The following is a 14,501-nucleotide window of genomic DNA, read 5'->3' on the forward strand; positions in this document are numbered from 1 at the left end:
GGAGGGGATTACCTCCAAGAAACCTGGTTGGATTTGTTAGGTCACAGCTATGGGTATTGGATGATGGAGGATTAACTGGAGCACTAGACACAACTCTGAACAGCGAGGGAATCAGGATATATTCTGATGAGCAGGAGAGAGATTTCTACAAACATTCATTTCCATCCATTTATTTGACGTGCCGTCAAAAGCAAATCCAATCCCCAGCTCTAGATGCGTTTGATCACTGCAACTTCACATACATCCAAGAGCCACAACCTGACCCTGGTTACAGAATACACCCAAAGACATTCTCTAGTGGCTTTTGCAGATTGTCTCATATGAAAGGAAGCAGGATGGGGGCCGGGTTGCCCAGAAACTAGTTTTGCACAGAACAACAAGGCAGCCCGTACCTGATGCAGTCACCTTCCGTAAGCAGCTCAGGGCCCCATTGAGCCTGGAGCACTCCTCATCTCTGGCACCACATCTCTTCATCGTTTCTTTCACCTTGGACTCATTCATTTCTAGTAAGGCATCTAAGGTTAGCTCCTCTGGTATTCTCTGCAGAAAAACAAGATGATAATTTTTTTTTAATAAACATATATAAATAAGACCGTCACTAGTTATTCTGACGTACTTTAAATAGCACCACTGACTCACTGCCTGGTCTGACCCATGATTTACTCGTCTTGGTGGTGCATCTCTCCAGAATCACTGGGTCAGGAACGGCCACGCGGCAGATTCCGGCAGCGCTCCGCAGCTGCTCTCCCTCCCCACATCAGGGGAGAGCAGGCGTAGGCTCGGCCGTGCTCGCTGTCACTAGGACGTTAGGGTTGTTCTCCGGTATTTAAGTTAGGATTACAGGGGACTGAAATATTCTTCTCCCCTTGTGGAAAGTTTTCACTCAGTGTTTTTGAAAAGTTACTAATGAAAGCTTAACTTCTAAATTAAAAATAGCACTCAGAAAGAAAACAGGCCTAAACCTGAAAAAATGTCAGATAAAGATGTTTGGCTTTTCAGTCGGGAAGTGAAAAGTAAAAACAGTGAGGAAAATTACATCTTTTGTGGAAAAAAATAAATGTTTTGACAAAGAGATAGCAACCTCCTCCTCAAGTAATTTTTCCTTCATTAGAGAACCAGCCTTGCCTGTATCTTGCTTGAAAAGCTATTTGTGCAGAACTCCTCGTGTGTTTTAATACACCAAAGCCCCCAAAGTGATAAGGTTTAGATCAGGCAGACACAAAAGATACAAGAGACTGGAAAGCATGAAATGATCTGGTATTTCCTGACACAGAATTGAGCTGTGGCATTTCTCTCCCCCATTCAAATGTTTCCAGTGTAAGCCTGCAGCAATTGCGGTTAATAAACAAAACCAGGATATTTAGCCCAGATACCCAGGAATTTCCCTGAAAGTTTTGCCTAAGCAAACCTTACTGCTGCCTACTCTCACAATGAGATCACAAATTTCACAATATTTGGCCTCTTTCCTAAAGTACTGACTCCTTGAATCAAACTATAGGAAAGGGTTTCAACTTTTATTTGAAGGGGAAACTCAGAAGCGTGTCTCACTGTTTAGAGAAACAAAAACCTTGAAATCCTCTAGATTCTTAAATCCCACTTCCGACTCTAAATCAAACTGGAATGTTGCTGAATGTCCTTTAACAATGGCATCTTTCTTAATCCAGACTCATGCCTTTGAGGTCTGACGCATGACTTTTGATTTTAGCTGTGACGGTGCTAGAAGCAGCCCCAACCTTTGGAGCTTTGTAGGTGGTACCACAAAGAGTAAGCACATAGTTTCCATTTTTAGTAACTGTTGCATGGAGCAAAGAAAAAGAATAAATTAAGAAAGGGCAGATGTCTAAGAAATGCATCCTGCATCTTCTGTCACATGCCCGGAACCGGGTGAAACACAAAACACAGCTGACTCAAGGAGCGGCCAAGAATTTAAATGAGCAGTAAGCACAAAGCAGGTCCATAGTAGAGCCAGAGTTTAATGAAGTTTGGGTAAATTTTCCTGTTCTTCTATTATTAATGTTAGCAGAATAACAAAAGCACAGAAATCCCAGCCGATGCTGGGTATTAGCAGCCATTTTTCTGCACACCTGCACCACCAAGACATGGGAGTAAGACTGCCCCAAAAAGCTTGTTCCGGAACGATCTCCCCTTGGATAAACGCCAGAAGCACAAAGACCCCAGTGAAAAGAGATCTGCCCTCCTGGGGCTCCCAACCTGATCCTGGGCCCCGAAGGACAGAAAACCCAGGGCTTCAGATCATCCGCGCTGAAACCGGAATGGGTTTCTACAGCTCAAACAGTCCATCTCGAAGGTGGTACAGGTTTGCCCAAAGAGCCCCAGCCAAACTGGGCTGGTAACAGCAGAACCAAACCAAGTCTTTCGTATCGTCCGTGATCTCCTCAGCACCCCCTGAACTCCCCTCCCCTGCCGCAGCTCACAGAAGCAGCTCTGTTCGGCACTGTCACAAGGGCACTCTGCCACGCGCGCAGCTCTGAAAGGGACAGCGACTGGGGGCAGACGTGGGGTCCGTTTTAGCGGAACACGGAAGGAAGTTTTGCTTTCTTTTGCTCCAGTTTTCCCTGAAGCAGGGAAGTTAATGTTTCCCCACTGAGCATAAAGGAAAGCCAATGTCTCTTACTAAAACATTTATCCCATTTCATGCTTTTACATGGTTTTAAGAGTAAGCGGGATTACAGCGATGCCATTCTTGAATTATCTTGAAACATTTCCTCACCCCCACCACTCCCCACTAAGAAAACATCCCCGATTACACAGCCCCTGTTCTAAGCAGCAGCGTCATTCCAGATCCCAGTATAAGCCAAGAAGTCACGTTCCCCAGTATCACCTCCCTTCCCTATCCATCCCATGACACCAGTGTAACCAGTAACTTATTAGTGCTATTAGTAGGTCAATCAGTGAAGTGGAAGGGATGGAGATTTCCTCGGGAAAGCAAAGCTTTCCCACCACAGCCAGTTCCGTAGCCCTGACTTCAAATGGCCAGTGCAAGCAGCTGGAATGCTCAAACTTTCCAACCCCTGCAAGCAGGAATCCCCAGCTTTCACTTCTTATTTTCAAGTCTTCCTGGTTGCAGAGAGAAACCTTGAAAACGATTTTTTAAAAAATTACAAAACATTCCAAACAACTGATCTTTTTAGAAGCATTAGGGCATTTTTTCCTTCATCTCCTTCACCTCCAGGACCCAGTCCCCACGGAGGGCTTGCTCACCCCTAGGCTGACTGGTTTCACTCCCTCAGGCAGGCCCGTGCTCCGCACCTCAACGGCAGAACCGCTGCAGCGGCTCACACAGGGCCCAGCTGAGCACCAAGGGCAGCCCCAGCTCTTCGCTGCCAGCCTGGCTCTGCAGCCCTGGCCCGGTCGCACGCAGACACGCACCCTGACAAAGGGTCCAGCCTGCTGCTTGCTTGTTCCCTTCCCAGGCGTGCACGTAAAGTCCCTTTTGCTCAATAGTTTAATTTTAGAAGGACAGAATAGCAAGTTGTAGGAAAGTCTAAGCACAGAAAAGGAGATTATATTTAAACAATCCCAGTGACCTTGAGCTGGGAGAGCTCAGACTTTCTGAACCTGCTGCCAGCCCCCATGACACGCGACAAAAGAAATAAGCCTTCAAAGCGGGGGGAGGGAGGGAAAGTAAGAGGCTTTCTTTAAACAGCCACTCATGTGCTGCACATATGTGGTGGCTTAATATAAAACTGGTCAACCTGATCCCTGTAAGGCTGGCCTGGTATGATTCAGCCCCCAGCCAGTGTGATGGTGATGAGGGTCACTAGTTCAAGATGGCTCTTAGAACAGGTTCAGTTGCTGGCGATGCTCTGGCTCAGCTGTTGAGCTGGGGGATCGCTGGCCCCCGCCAAGCACCCTCACCATATCCGTCTCAGAGGAGCACGTGGTGGGCTCCAACCCCCTCGGTGCAAGTGCAGTCTGGGCCCTTGCAAAGGGGTTACTCTGTCTTCAGCACTGAGGGTGAGAGATGTCGGTCCAACAGACCTCTCTACTTGCTTCTTTGTCAGTGATGTGGCTTTAAGGAAGTACAGCTTAAAAAAGTGCAGATTAAAGACTTGCATTAGGGACAAGCTAAATACCATCCCTGGGCACACCTTGCCTTGACTACAGAATGACAGGGGAAGCTGCAAGATAGTCAGATACTACTCTAATAATAAAGTCAGATTAAAAAGAGCGGGAGACAGAACCTGCTGTCAGTCTTTCAGCACCTCAAAGCTGCCAGCAAAATCGAAAGCCTTACTCACCACACATTGCTCAGCAGAAGTGATGCTAAAAAGCCCAAACCAGGAAATTATTCCTCTTGTCTATAGCTTGAGGACTTCTGTACAAAGCCCTCCTGCTTATCAGACAGACAGACCGTGCACTTCGAGGTACACGTGTTTAGAAGAGAGAAAAGTAAATCACAGTGTATCCAAGAAGCCATCCAAAGGTTAGTCTCAATTAGTCAGGGTGAAGAGTTCACAGCAGTCTTTAATCTTGTCTGGTGTCCAACTTAAATCCCTGAAACATGGCAAAAACGCTGCTATCTAACACAACGGATGGGTTATTTTCGGTAAAGATTCCTCCCTGCAGATAAGCCCTACAGAGCTAATGCTGCTGCTGCACTCTGCAAAATCAGCCTGACCTGCTCCTCCAGTAGACGTGACTCTTCCTAGGAAGCCGGGCGGTTGTCAAAGCCCCAGAAACCCCCTCTTCAGCCAATACCTCCCCTCCCCAGTCATCCTCCTGCACAGCGGCAGATGCTAGAGGAGAAAGCCCATTACATAAGGTGCTTAAATTCCCACTGATAGCTCTAAGCAAAGCACGTAAGGATGCTCTTAAGAACATCTTGTGCCTGCTCGTTGTTATTTTGCTCAGGTCTTCTGGCGTTTAGTGAAGAAGGTACTGAAAAATTGTTTTATTATTGAATTTCTGGAGATTTATGGGCATTCTGGAAAGCCTCTCACATGAACTCTCTAGATTGCATTCAGCTGTGAGTATACACAGGCCATGGTTTCACGTAACATCTCCCCCTTCACTGTCTCACCTCTCACACAACGGGTGGGCTGAGAGGAGCTGACAGTCTCGGGGCGCTCCCACTCCGTTTGCTCCCTGTGGACAGGAGAGCTGCTGTTACTTGGCACTTTTCTATGGGAAGGCAGACGTAGGGTTTCACTGCAGATCCCGAGGGGTAGCGTGAGTCTCGTGCTGCCCTCGAGCCATGACCCATTCCCAGAGAACACGGCTGCAAGGGGCACCTGGACCCCTGGCAGGGGAAGGGAAACCTGGCAGTAATAAAGAGTATTTTCCAAGAGCTATTTAGACTGGGGAGGGGCCTTCAGCTGGAACATAGAGATGGAGTTTTAGATCCCGGAAGCCTGCAGGACAGAGGTAATTTGCATGCACACAATTAGCACATTCAGGATCTCTGCTATCTGGCAGTCCAGCCTGAGCTTCTGCTGCCAGACCCATGGAAATCCCCCGCCAACAGCCGAAGTCCTCAGTCTGCTCAGGCAGATATGCTGACAGAAAAAGATGAGAGGATACAGCTGTGGAAACCCGATAGGTTTAGGCAGACCTGTCTCTTCTGCTCCCCCGACCAAAGTGAGGATCCGCACACGTAAACCTCAGACTTCTCCAGCGGCTGACGAGCACGATCTGCTACAAGCCAGATCCCCGTCCGTGCAAGCACAACCATCTGCCGTGGTCTCCCAGCATCAGCCCTGTGCCAACGTCTCATCCTCTGCACATTTCCACAGGGGCAGCAGGAGAGTCTTGGCAGACAATTCCTACTCAAGGCACGAGCCTTTCCCGCTCTGTTCCCGTGTGCCAAGCGCTGTCCCTGCCTTGCTCAGGAACCACCCTTGACTACTTGCTAAAAAAGTAGGTCTGTGGCATAAATGCCACATGGGGAACGAGACAAGTTTCACAAGCAAACCAGAGGTATTACCAAAAAAAATACACATTAGGAGTCAAATACATTCCCCAAATGGAAGAGCTGTAAACCAGACCCCAGCACTGTTTCACCTGCCCCCCCAGAGTCTCCCTGGTGGCAAAGTTCTGCTCACAGGCAGCAATCACGGGGGCAGGATCTGCCCCTCCCTGTGCCTGACAGTTATCTACTCTAAAAACAGCTTTCCAAACTTGACTGACTGGAACCCCTGCCACATGGTGAGCGGGGCTGGTTCAGACATGTTTCAGGAGATGATAAGGAGATAACTATGTTCTTATGTTACTTTTTACGATGGTGACAGGTTGTACATGGGAACAAATACAATCCTTAGGTTTCTGGGAAGAACAACGTTAAAGGCAGAGAGGAATTTTTTTTTCTGCAGTAAAGAAAATAAGTGAATAGATATTCTTTTAATCTCTTCTTTTTGTTAGACATGCCCCAAGCCCAGAAGCCAGTAAGTAGCTCTCCAAGAGACCTCTTCCATCAGCCTGAGCGGGGACAGCGCTCTGCTCACACCCTCCTTCCCTCCCGCTCCCCCCTCAGCTCTGCACTCGGACTCTCAAGGGGAGCAGGACAACCCAGATCAGTATATTTTTCTAGGTCCATTTTCAGAGCAACTTTTACCCACCGCAGACCACAACACAGCTTAAACGTATCTTCTGTCTGCATGGCTCCTTGTCCTGTCTTTTCCAGTTCTCAGTCCAAGTATATCTTTTCCCCGTTTCAATCCACCATATTTAACCATTTATCCATCATTCTTGGTATTAAACTACACATACACAACCAATCTCCAGGACTCCTAGCCAAAACCAAGGACTCCAGCACTTCATAGAAAAAATATTTTTAAAGTTACAGAGCAGTATTAGCCCAGCTCCAAAGCAGAGCCTGTCCACACTAGCCACCGTTTTCTGTAATAAAAATCCGTCTGGCAACTGATTAGAGGAACAATAACAAAGAAACAGAAATAGCCCAAGTTGGGGTGGGGGTTCAGAGTTTCCTTACCCCTCAGAATTGTGTACTGACAGAGAGCAAACAGGACCACAGACTCAAAGCCGATATTCCCCACCTACCTCCAAGCCTGCTAGGTCCACACAGAGCAGCCCTTTCACTCCACGCAGCACCACCGGCTGACTGTTACCCATGTTCACAGGAGTTTTAGCTGTTGCCCAGCGCCATAAACAGTGCATTGTTATTACTATAATCTCTTCCAGAACTAAAGGATTTTACAAGCAGTCATTATTCCTGCTTTAAATATAGGTTTTCAAAGAAAGAAAGGAGCCCGACAACAAGACAGCAATTACAACAGCAAGAGCTTTCAAGCTTCACAATGTCTAGAGCAAGTCACTGAGCAAAAATAGTCTTCACTCTGGACTGGAGGAGTCAGCAGATATTCTAAATTAGAGCTGGTGCTCTATTTCTGACAGGAGAGCCTGGGAGCTTCTGTGCTTCCCTGCATGGCAGCTTTATTTGGGAGAGGACTGGGGGAGAGAGAGGGGAGGGGAAGAGAGGGGGAGAAAAAGAGCATTGTTTCTCTACTGAGCTAAAAAACCTCGTGCAATTAGGCTGTTTTTCAAAGGTGTTATGTCACAGATTAGCACAAACTTGAAATACTCCCTCCAGCAGCAAGGTTAGAAATCCAAATGGAATCAGAACCATTTAAAAAAGCAAAAAACCATGAAGTGCGGCATCTCTCCAGGTTTGCTCCTGACAAGCAGGAGAGCCCTGATCCCGCACACACCTCCTGTGTCCTACCTGCCCTTTCTGTTTCCATCTCCGAGCGGCCCAGGAAAGGGCCCTGCTGCAGCTGGCCCAGACTCTACGGCTGCTTGGCAACTTCTCCAACTAGTTTCAGAGCCTAAAGGTCTCAAGAAGAGAGAGGGCTGTGTGCTGAGCAGGAACACACGATCACAACAGTTGTGAGGTTTTCCTTCTCGCTGTGGCGCTTTTTGGAAGCATTAAGAAGGAAACCCAGTATGACAATTTCAGTTTTACAGTGAGCTGATGCTGTCTTAGAGATAAGCCGTGCACCCTGTACACCAGCCACAGAGCCAGGCAGGGCACTCGCGTGGCCCCGCTGTCACCGTCTGCCCGACTCAGCCACCTCTCTGCAGGCTCCCCCACCACCTCCCTCCCCAGTCCTGGCGCAGGCAGCGCGCGTAAAGCTAAGGGAAACCATTATGTACTTCTTAATAACTAACCTATTAAAGCTCCTTCTGTCAGTGATTTCCATTTGGAAAGCATTCAGCCGAAATCAAGTTTACATGCTGTATGAAATCTAAGCACCAGCAGGAACGATCCCATGATACCTGTCACATTGCTGAAAGACAATTCACCACAGCCAAACATCTCCCCTGCACTGTCTGCTGATGCCCGTGCCACAGACACCAGCAGTGGCTGCACTGCTATTTTCTAAGCAGTGAAATACCAGGGGAAAAAAAAAAAAAAATCACTGCAAGAAGAGAGCAATTAGTTTATTAGCCCAGCTATTTCCATTTCCCCCAGATGACAGCCTGTTCCAGCATGCCTACTCAAAAATAATTTTAACGACCCAACAGGTGTTGTTGCAGTTCTCCTGTCCAGCTAATATAAATGCTACAGAAGCTGTCTGCAGCTGCATGAAATGGATGCACAACTTTTAAAAAACACCCATACACTCGGAATCACAGCGGAATTTAAATGTTTTGTACACCTCTCACATTTCTGTCACAGAGAACAGAAGGAACACAGCTCATTACACTGGTCGGTGCTTGGGAGGGGGCAGCAAGAGAAAACGAATAAAAAAAATAAACAGCTGGAAAATGTTCTCTTCCTGCCTTAGACCAAAATCTAATTTGTTCACCCTTTTTAGTGACCACACATACAGGAGGGCAGTCTCAACCCTCTTTGCTCCCTGAATTAGCGGGATGTGGCAAATTTGAACTGTCCGCCTCCCTCCCCCCTTCCTCCACCCCTTCTCTTCACCTCTTCCCTTCCCCCAGTTCTGCAGGCATCACAAAGGATTTTAAAAAAAGAGCTACAAAGACATTCTTTTAGGCTCAGGCAATTCCAGTAACCTTAGAAACCAACAATAGTTGGGAGCCTGGCAGTTTGGCCACAGCAACAGGCTGCTTTTCTGTTCTCTTATTGTCACCGCTGCACCTTTAGCTGCTACCCACAACCCTGCTGGAAGGCGAGAGCCAGCAGCCCATTCGAAACAAACAGTAGTGAATAAAAGGAACAACTCGGTCCTGAACTCATCCTATTTCACCAGAGTCTGCTTAGCTACATCAGGACCAAGTTGAAATAACTTCCATGAAAATTTGCTGATTTTTTCACTCAGGCAGATTCCTGCTGAAGTCAAAGAAAATTTTTGCTTGTGTAAGGATCAAAGGAAACTGAACTGAGAATGCTGTGATCTGGCCCGCAGAGCCAAAAACGAGAAAAAGAATGGAAAAAGCCTTTTCTGCTCTGTTTAGCCATCAACGGACTGAGCTCTACTTCTGTTGCCATTAACATTACCCTGAACTCGTGTCCCCAGTACAGAACAGCATGGGGGAGCCACCACCCTCCAGACCCAAGGGAACAATCTGCTGTCAGTGCCCTGGAGTTCCCAGTAACCACCTAAACTTTTTTAGTTTAAGAGGATTTCAGGCTCCTCTTCAAAAAAAACCCCAAAAGCCAACAACAAAAAAAATCCCCAAAAGAGGTGTCAGAGACAGGAGCAGGGGGCCTTGGCTTATGGTCGTTTCTGATTCCAGCAGAAATGTCAGATTATTCTGTGCACTGAAGAGGCTTCCAGCGATCTGCATGTTAAGAATTAAACTGTAAAGATCAGAAGGAGCCACGGTCTGCGAGCATGAACAGCTGATGCTGACCACCACAGAGAGACCCCAGGAGAGTTACTCATTCCATTCTTTTACACTGATGCAATGCGCTTTCCTATCAGTTTGAACCACAGACTTTACACTTATGGGGGTGTATAATATGAAAAAAAACCTCTCCTGTTTCTGAGCAAAGGCTCCCAGCCAGTAAAAACCCAGATCAAAATCCCCCTGGCCCATTACTGGGTTTCAGTCCACGTGATTTTAGTCTAAATGCTGTGTGAGGTTACAGTATCAAAACCATCAGTCTGGGACAAGCTTGTAAACCCTGACCCCTTCTGCTAGTCTAAGTTTAGAGGGACACAGTGCTACTGGCTATTTTTGGATCTCCACTACTTCATAATTATGGTGTGCATGCTTTTAGAAATAAATAGGCTGTAACAACTCAACGTTTTTGTCCATTTGTTGGATATGTCAGTGCATGGAACTGCAACTCTTGTTGCTTTTGTGGCTAGTACAGGACAGAGAATAGAGTCGGGAGCAGTGGTGTTACTCTCTAAAGGCCGTCGGGGTCAAGTTACTGTGCCATTCTCAGACCTGGCAGGCAGGAGAGGTGTCCTGGTAAGGCAGGACCTTTGTCTGTGTTTGCTCTGGATGCCCTTAGGAGAAGATCCCCCCTAACTCTGGGAGGAGCACAAAGGGAAGGGAGTGGTTCAGCACTCCCGCTGGGTGAGGGGAAGCACCCTGGCACCAAAGGCCCCTCTGAGGACACACCCACTCCCACCTTGCCGGAAAGTAAGTTCAGGAAACCAACTTAAACCCAGCAGGCAGCGGGAGCGAAGTGAAAGGGCGGGAAGGTTCTGTGCTGAGGGTTGTCTTGCCCTTACCTGTACAACTTCCTTCCTGACGTTGACAATGTCCAGCCAGTCATTGAACCTCGGGTAGCTGTTGAGCTCTGCCGTGCGGTCGCTCAGGGGCACGCTCAGCTTGCACTGCCGCTGTCTGTGGATGTAGTCAATCAGCTTCACCTGTTGGGATTCAGAAAGCAAACTGGTAAGTTCCTGGGGATGCCTGTCACCTTCCCAGGCAATGCTTGTACAGCACCTGGCCAAGGGGATGCTGGCTTGTTTGATTGTTTGGGCTCTTGCATGATATAAAAATGCCAGACTCTTACAAGCACCCAGGGAAACCCATCCAGGGAAGCGTTTCCCTCACAGCCAGCACCTTTCCTCTTCAACATTTCAGCAGAAGGCAGGACCCTGCAGGGCGCATCCCTGCAGGACTCTCTCTAAACCCCTATCAACAGAAGTTCTGCGCAGAGGCTGGGTGTCATGCCAACACACCACCACAGGGCATCCAAACCACTCCCAACCATGAATTACACTCAGCTGAAAGGCACGGCACGTGCACACGCAACCTCATCCTGCCTTGCTGTGGTACTGCCTCTCTAACCCGCAGGACAATCCGCCCGCTCGTCCACCGGCCCCGCGTGTTTGTTGTATTCTTTCACATCTGTCCTTCATTTGGGATAGATGATCAGAGAGGCAGGAATAGCCAACGTACCCAAAGACTCTGGGGACCGTTATCTGATGGGCATTTCTATTACAAAATCAACATTAAAAACGATGATCTTAAAAGAACAAAAATTCAGGCAGTTGGACTAGATGATTGTTGTAAGTCTTCTAGTCTGTTCTGAAGTTTTATTCCGAAGCTTTTACCTCCTGGCCACCTCATGCCAAACACACTACACAGAAATCTTTACTTTAGGTTACTGAGTAGTGCACAGAAAAACAAAATTACAAGAAGGAGCATTATTTGTGCCTTATGTTTGCTTATCAAAAAGAAAATATTCTCAACAGATTTTTTACTATGTCACACATTCCCATGGGGCAGACTTAAGCTTCAAAACCTTCCTAACAAAACAATGCCTCAAAGCAAGTGAGTTGATCCATGATTTAGAAAGCGAAACATCTTCTTAGTCAACAAATTTTAGCATTTGGGACAAGATCAGACTACACATGTAAAGGAAAAAAACAAACACAGATTCTCTGACTGCTATAGTATCTACCTGCTCATTTCTGGTCGATGTATCTTAATGATGCTATACATGACTTGGATGCACAACCTCAGTCACACACGGGAGAGTTAGATCCTCCTCCCTCCCCAGAGAAAGGATATGTCAGGTTTTATAGGGAAAACAGACAGTGCATTTGATCTCAACCAAATGACCTCCATATAGAGCATAATGCTTCTGGCCTGCTTAGCAGTTTGGGAAAGCTACTACTTTGTAGTAACTGTCCTAGAACAAATGCAAAGTCTTCCTTGGCAGTACAGGGGAACCACTTGTCTTGTTTTAAGGGGGAAATTCTTTCTACCTCTCGTTTACTGTGACCCAGTCCTGCAAAAGTACAACCATGAGGTTGATCGATGCGCTCGTACACATCATCCTGTTAAATCAGCAAGGCTCTGCGAGGGATAAAACACAGGCAACTATAAACCAGCACTAAGCAGGAGCTCCTGTACTTGCACAGGGGAGCTACGCTCTGACATTGCTAATACCATGCTTTTCAAATGGCTGATGAGACCCTGTTTCTAGCCACAGTCACAATTTCTTGGGACTGGAGCTGCTGTGGGGCTGGTTTTGCATATGGCCAGAGATGGGTCGTCAGGAGCGGGGAAGGCCCCGCAGGCCACCCTTGGGATGGCAACGTCTGAGTAAGTGACCCCACCTCAGTGCTGGAGTCCAGCACCTCCAGTTGGCTGTTTGTGGCTGAAACTTCCCAACTAAGCTATTTCCAGGGGAACGGAATGAGCACACAGAGCACTTGTGCTGCAGCCCCCAAGCAAGCCCCAGGCTGGGTGTTTCCTGTGGCTGCGCTCCCGCAGCAGAGCCGCCCGTTCTGTGCGACGCAGAGGGCCGGCAGCCCTTGATAAGGCATTTCCAGCCTGCGCTTCCCTGTGAAGTTAGCCAAGGGCTTTGTTTTATGAGCCATCTGACGCCTCACAACTATCAGGTGTAACAAGTCTGTCTCTGCCCACACACTTCTGAATCCAGACAGCAGTGCCATGAAGTTTGAGATTTATCAAGAAGTGGGTTAATACAAGGGTTCAAACTCTTCATGTGATGAACACAGAAAGGCCCAGCAGTGCCACTCTTGGGAGGGGCAGTTGTGCAGTCAAAGGACTGCCACGTCCTGGAAGACATCAGCCATCCCTCAGCATTTACACTCTGACCCCCAGCTGAAACCAGAGGAACCTTTCACCTGTAACTTCCTAACATGGCTTTGGAGCATAAAACCTAAAAGAAATTACCTTGGAAATCCCAGTCAGTCGTTCTCAGTCTCAGTACCTCTTTCTATAAAAAGGGGAGGATAGTGCTTCCTTTTTTCCACCCTCGGGCTGCTCTCTCCTGCCAGAGGCGGGCTGCAGAGCAGCACAGGGCAGGCGGGTCCACCGCAGCCCGCCGGGCTCCCAGGAGCTGGGATGGGCTCGGCCGAGGCCTGGGCACCCCCGACGGTCCTGGGGCTGTGCTCTGTGCCAACGAGAGACAAGCCAGCTCGCTCCCTCAGCTTAGCGCCATATGCTAGTGGGACTATGTGACTTTAACCACTGCTGCAGCTTGTTCTGCTTGTACCCCTGCTCTTAAACTTGCTGTCAGCTGTGCTCTCCTACACAGTTGCACCTTCAGTTGTGCACACCCCTAAACTGAGATGTCTCTGGAGTGCACGTGCTCTGTCCCCTCCGAGGGAGCTCAGCACAGGCAAGAGGCCCATCTGATGTCACTGCCTGGCTTGGTCATGACCTTCTGCTTTCTCACTGCTGTACGTATTTTCCCATAACAGCCCATCCAGTGAGCTTTCCTCTTCACAATCGGGCCAGAAATGAGCTTGGAGATGATGTTCCAAGAACCTTCCTGCTAAGTGCTTGGCTTAAGTTTTCTCTGCTTCTCACTGTGCTCCTTCCCCGCCTCACGGCGTGGCGTTCTCCACCGTGTACATCCTGACACGGGCTGGCCGGCCCACAGGAGACATGGTGGGACACTGCAGATCCACCGCCCGTTACAAACAAGTCTGTGCACAGCGGGGGGAGCTCCTGCATTAGGGGGGTGGGCTGAAACACCATCTCCTACAGCTAAAGCCACTGTTCCACAGCTTAGACTGAATGCTACCAGGGATCTTGACTGTGGCTTTTGCCTACCCATCCTAAAACTCCTTTTCTAGGAGGAAAGGCCTCCATTCTCATCAATAGGGTTTCATCCCACTCCAAATACTTGGTTCTCATTGCTTCCAAACATATCATGTTTGCATCCTGACTTTTTCCCTCAAAACACGTTAGGGAGGAAGAGGTTAGAATGAGAAGAAGGGACTTTGCTGGGGGTAAAGACAGAATAGTCAAAGCCCTGACAGAAGTGAGGGGAGCATTCTCCTTCTCCTGAAAGAAGAGGGGATCTTGGCAACCCACAGGTAGACTGAGGCTAACCAAGAACAGGGGTTGGGAACAGAGACAACAGGAGCAATGAAGAACTGGTATGAAGAGAGGGGGAAGGTCCCCCCGTAAGAGGCAGAAGGACCAGGCTGCAGGAAGTCTAAGGACTGCTCAATACCCCCCGGTATGCCAGAAGTCAGCCTACATAAATCAAAAGTATCTTCCCAGCTCTGCAATAGATATGTCCTGGAAAGAAGGAATACTGAAATCATCCAAGCCTTCTCTTTTTTCTGGAGGCCATTCCAAGCAAGGTTCAGTGACGATCT

The 14,501-nt window shown here is 48.2% G+C and overlaps 1 protein-coding gene across 6 annotated transcripts in view; it reads right to left on the bottom strand.

Annotated features, from left to right (window-relative positions):
• Positions 1–10,778, bottom strand: part of KSR1 (kinase suppressor of ras 1) — a 32,833-nt gene extending 22,055 nt beyond the window's left edge. For 5 of the 6 annotated variants that reach the window (XM_026861771.1, XM_026861767.1, XM_026861766.1 and 2 more), the window contains exons 1-2: positions 10,638–10,778; positions 393–540 (exon numbers count right to left, since the gene is read on the bottom strand). In XM_026861771.1, coding sequence (XP_026717572.1) covers positions 393–501 — 109 coding nt within the window. In that variant the 5' untranslated portion in view covers positions 502–540; positions 10,638–10,778. Of the gene's footprint in view, positions 1–392; positions 541–7,020; positions 7,336–10,637 lie in introns of those variants that run through there. The other variant, XM_026861770.1, reaches the window with a different exon arrangement.
• Between the last annotated feature and the right edge of the window lie 3,723 nt (positions 10,779–14,501).

This window comes from Athene cunicularia, assembly GCF_003259725.1.
Source record: "Athene cunicularia isolate RWA chromosome 19 unlocalized genomic scaffold, athCun1 chr19_part1, whole genome shotgun sequence".
Taxonomy (NCBI): Eukaryota; Metazoa; Chordata; class Aves; order Strigiformes; family Strigidae; genus Athene; species Athene cunicularia.